At 41.6% G+C, this 4,699-nt stretch overlaps 2 protein-coding genes and 1 non-coding gene across 3 annotated transcripts in view; 2 read left to right on the forward strand and 1 right to left on the reverse strand.

The window, feature by feature from the left end:
- Positions 1 to 2,430: 2,430 nt before the first annotated feature.
- Positions 2,431 to 3,461, reverse strand: SARC_01464 (hypothetical protein; the record flags this gene model as incomplete). The annotated part of the gene is made up of 1 exon (XM_014304794.1): positions 2,431 to 3,461. Exon 1 carries the CDS (start codon positions 3,322 to 3,324, stop codon positions 2,431 to 2,433), a length of 894 nt encoding a protein of 297 aa, XP_014160269.1. The 5' UTR covers positions 3,325 to 3,461.
- A 565-nt stretch (positions 3,462 to 4,026) lies between these two features.
- SARC_30033 lies at positions 4,027 to 4,100 on the forward strand. Its single transcript has one exon. It is a non-coding gene; the product is annotated as a tRNA-Ile (tRNA).
- A 279-nt stretch (positions 4,101 to 4,379) lies between these two features.
- SARC_01465 (hypothetical protein) overlaps positions 4,380 to 4,699 on the forward strand; it is a gene marked incomplete at its 5' end in the record, with an annotated part of 6,824 nt that continues 6,504 nt past the window's right edge. Inside the window, one exon of the mRNA XM_014304795.1 lies at positions 4,380 to 4,573. Within this exon, the coding sequence (XP_014160270.1) occupies positions 4,380 to 4,573 (194 nt within the window). The remainder of the gene's footprint in view (positions 4,574 to 4,699) is intronic.

The following is a 4,699-nucleotide window of genomic DNA, read 5'->3' on the forward strand; positions in this document are numbered from 1 at the left end:
ATATATATATATATAAATATATAAATATACATATATATATATATACATACATATACAAATACATATACATATACACATATGAATATATTGCGCATGAAAATATACAGAGACTCGCGTGCAGATTTTCAACTTCTAAAGAAAACTGATATAATAATAACAGGTTGTCATCGTACACACCTCCCTTTTTACGTGGGAATATCGGCATTTGGTACCGAATCGGCATTTTTGATTTTTTCGGTACGCATCGCATTCCCGATTTGCGGTCTTTGGCTGTACAAGATAAGTAAATTGCAGCGGTGGGCCACATGGCAGGTCAGCAACAGGAGAAAGGCAGTTGAGCATAGTAAACCACACATTTATAAACCCGTTATAAACCCACAGGTTTATAAACCCAAAGGTATATAAACCCAACGGTTTATAAACCCAACGGTTAGCGGTTTATAAACCCAAAGGTATATAAACCCAAAGGTATATAAACCCAAAGGCTTATAAACCCAAAGGCTTATAAACCCAAAGGCTTATAAGGGTTATAAACCCAGACGTTTATAAACCCACACGTTTAGAATCGACAATTTTATAGACCCACACGTTTTTAAACCCGCACGTTTATAGTGATACAGCCATATATCACATGTCGTCGGATTGTCACGTATATTGCATTGTTTATCTCATCAATTCAATCGATTTAACAGACGCCGTACATCGCGCCAGAACGACGTTAAGGTCTTGGGTTTTACTAAAGCCTAAACCATCTGTGGCCTCTAACCTACTACAAACGCATGTTCAGCGCCTGACCTTCCTGTGAGTGTATTGTATACATCAATTCTACGTCGTTTCTCAAATATTCACATGCACTCATCGCAGTAGACATAAATACGCACTTCTGTATTACGTACCCCTTTATTACGTACCCCTGTTCACATACACCGATCGCAGTAGACATAAATACGTACTTCTGTATTACGTACCCCTGTTCACATACACCGATCGCAGTAGACATAAATACGCACTTCTGTATTACGTACCCCTGTTCACATACACCGATCGCAGTAGACATACAAATACACCCGCTCTGTATAGGCGCCACCTTGTACGGTGTCAGCTTGAGACAAGGGTACCTTGTGTGTGGCATCGGAGACTACATTCTTATGCGTGTTGCCGATGACGCTGTAGTATGCTTTAATACCAGAAAATAACAACGCATATGTAACACTGTATCATTGTACATAAACACCCGCCAATTCTATCCGTGCTGATCACAGATATCAAACACACACACACACATGCACGTATAAAATAATGCATCTCACTGGAATAAGACTCCAGTATGTGTGAAATTGAACGATACTGGTGGGAAGGCATAATGTACTAACTGAGAATAAGGTAGGTATAAACCATACGTCTCGTACGATTGTAATGAATGAAACTGGTGGGTAGAAATAATCTACTAACTAAGGATGAGGTAGGTATAACCCATACGTCTCGTACGATTTGTAAAGAATGAAACTGGTGGGTAGACATAATGTACTAGCTGAGGATGAGGTAGGTATAACCCATACGTCTTGTACGATTGTAATGAATGAAACTGGTGGGTAGACATAATGTACTAGCTGAGGATGAGGTAGGTATAACCCATACGTCTCGTACGATTTGTCCAAGGACCATAGCGGTTGGTAGACACACAGTACAGTCAATGACGAAGTATAGTCTATATGTTAGTAACAGTACTCGTCGACGTGTATATATTACCGCTTGAGTGATTGCAGGGCGGTAACGTTATGTGAAGATCACAGAATGGCAATTGTGTGATGCACCCGCGAGTGGACAAGAAGCAAGGGACTCTCACCTGAGCTTATACTGAAAGGCTTTTGAGTGACAAACAGCCTATGGAGTGATGACGGACACATCCATAGTAGAAGTGTGCTCCAGTAGGTGGATACTACTCGTGGCTGAGGAACATATACATACTAGAGATGTGCTGAGACAGAGATGTGGCTATTCGTTTCAAACACTGAACAGTAAAGGAAGGTGCACGGGACAATGCTAGATATAATACACATGCGACTAGGCTGTTCTATAAATAGAAGCAACTGGTGCAATAAACAAGGCACACGCCCACTCGGCTAGTTTAACACGTGACCAGCGCCGGAGGTATGGAGATGCGCGTATGCCAGTTTCCTAATTGACTAGGCATTAGTTTATGTGTGTGTAACGGTGCTTGAAACAACTGGTGGTGCCACTAGATTCATTTGATATGCACAACCATGGCGAAGCAATCCACAACACACAGATACTGTTGTCTGTACAATGACACTCATTCCCGGATATTGTTATGCATGAAAACCTAAGTACATATACTCTCCGCAGGGCCTATAAAGGGGTTGTGATCATTCACATGTGACAGAAACGTTACATGCGCCACAATCGGACCTACACACTACACTGAATACGTTTCGGCATGTGTAAGAAATTTACCGGTTTATTGCCTGAATCAATATCGGGACCGTCCGCTACTTCCACATCCTTCTCCATCTGAGTGTGGTTGTTTACTGCGTCCCGCTTTGCATCCCGCTTTGCATTCCTTTGGCTGCGCGAGGTCTCTCCCGTACCTCTACTATCTCCGCCCCTGTTATTTGTACCCTCACTATCTATACCCGCAGTACCGTGCCCACTGCTGGTCCTCTCGCTACCAGCCCTTGTGCTGTTCTGCTGTGTGGTATTGTGCTGAAAGGCACACGCATCTCCCGCCTTACACTGTCCCGTGGCCTTGTAGTAACGGCACGCTTTCCTTTTCCCCTTTGGCGGCTTTAGTGGTGTTGTACTATCGTTCTTCACCTCTGCCTGTGCTTCCCGTGCGTCACCGCGTGTATTGTGTTGTGTATTCGTAGTGTACCTGTTGAGACCCCGTGGCTCGGCGGTGGGTGGGGCTGTGCTATTTGAAACAAATGCCTGTGCTTCTACCGACATGCTTGTTGGTACTGTTGAAGGTGTTTGGGTGTGTGATGCTTCTGTCTTGTTATTTAGGTGCGGTGTGGGTGACTCTGTGCCACTTGCATTCGAGTATGTCACAGTGGGATTAGGCCCCGACGCAGTCGATGCATTGTCTATACGTGAGTTGGATATAACGTCCGGTGAAGATACAGAGATATGTGCAGATCCAGAGGTAGAGATGGGAGGGTTCGTGGGTCCTGTTTCTGGGACATTGTGAACGGGAACAGTCTGTGAGGGAGTCCCATTGAGAGTCATAGTACTCACATCCGGTACGTTAACCTTTGCCTGAGACCATGGGGGTAACTTCTTCTTCGGCTGTTCCAGTTGTGGCATAATATTTCACGGACTGTCTGTGACAAGTGCTGTACGAGGGTTCTAGCTAAGGTATAAAAATCACTTGTTCACTAAATAAAGGGCGGTAGACAACTAGACATGTAAATAAGCTCATATTTATACGCGACGTAAACTACTTACAAAGCCTCCTGAATATAATCACTATCATTTAAAAGAATAAATACATGGCAGAGCCTTCTGTTTCAGAAGGCACTACGGCATACATATAAAAAACTATGGAAATGTGTGCTAATAAAACGATTACATATTAAAAACTATGGAAATGTGTGCTAATAAAACGATTAAAAAACTATGGAAATGTGTGCTAATAAAACGATTAAAAAACTATGGAAATGTGTGCTAATAAAACGATTAAAAAACTATGGAAATGGGTGCTAATAAAACGATTAAAAAACTATGGAAATGTGTGCTAATAAAACGATTAAAAAACTATGGAAATGTGTGCTAATAAAACGATCTCAAGACTCTTGGCACGCTGTATATATATATTGTTTTTTTACTCCGGATGCATAGCCCTCTTGCTTTTCTTTTTCTAAAAACCCCCTTTTAAAAAAAAATACTATGCCTTCGTAAATACTTAAAAAAAAAATAGAAGAAGGCTATGACTGAGAACGAAAAGAGAGACAAGGAAAGAACAATACGATGATATAGATGTGATCACGTAAAAATACAGATTGAACATCTCTGTTAACTCAGTTGGTTAGAGTGCGGACCTAATAAGTCCGAAGTCACCAGTTCGAGCCTGGTACGGAGAAAAAAGGGTTTTATTTATATTCATTTTTGTTAAATAAAGTTTAAATAGAGTATTTACTAGTTGTCATGCAGTACACGTGGCTCAGGTTTGCCATTGATTTACCGATAAGAATTAAATATATGTATCATCTTTATGTGTTGACTGCGTAGTCATAAACCCGTAGCCGAACCGCGTGTATCATATACGATATACATAACCCACAAGCATACACCATTCAAGTTCTCGAATAAACTGTGCAGTAGTACCATTTTTAACATACAAACGAGCACCATCATTCGCCATGTCTATTGACGACTGTCCAATTTTGATGGCTGAGGTCAGCCCCGATCCCGTGAAAGCTGTAAACCCGCCACTCATGCAAGTTAAGTCGAAGGAGAACAAAGATGGCACTATAGCATTCTCAAAGGTATGTGGAAATTTCAGAAGGTCATCGATGTTGAAAATCCATGTTCTGCTGCAATCAACACAGGGTTGGTGAGAATAGATGAAATACCTTTACAAAGACATTGTGCATTGATTTGCGCTGAATTTCGATAAGCGATTTAATCCATTCCGTGTGGATTCGCTGAAGCTACTGGTGAGATATGTGGTTATATATAT

Source organism: Sphaeroforma arctica (assembly GCF_001186125.1).
Source record: "Sphaeroforma arctica JP610 unplaced genomic scaffold supercont1.58, whole genome shotgun sequence".
NCBI classification, from domain to species: Eukaryota; class Ichthyosporea; order Ichthyophonida; genus Sphaeroforma; species Sphaeroforma arctica.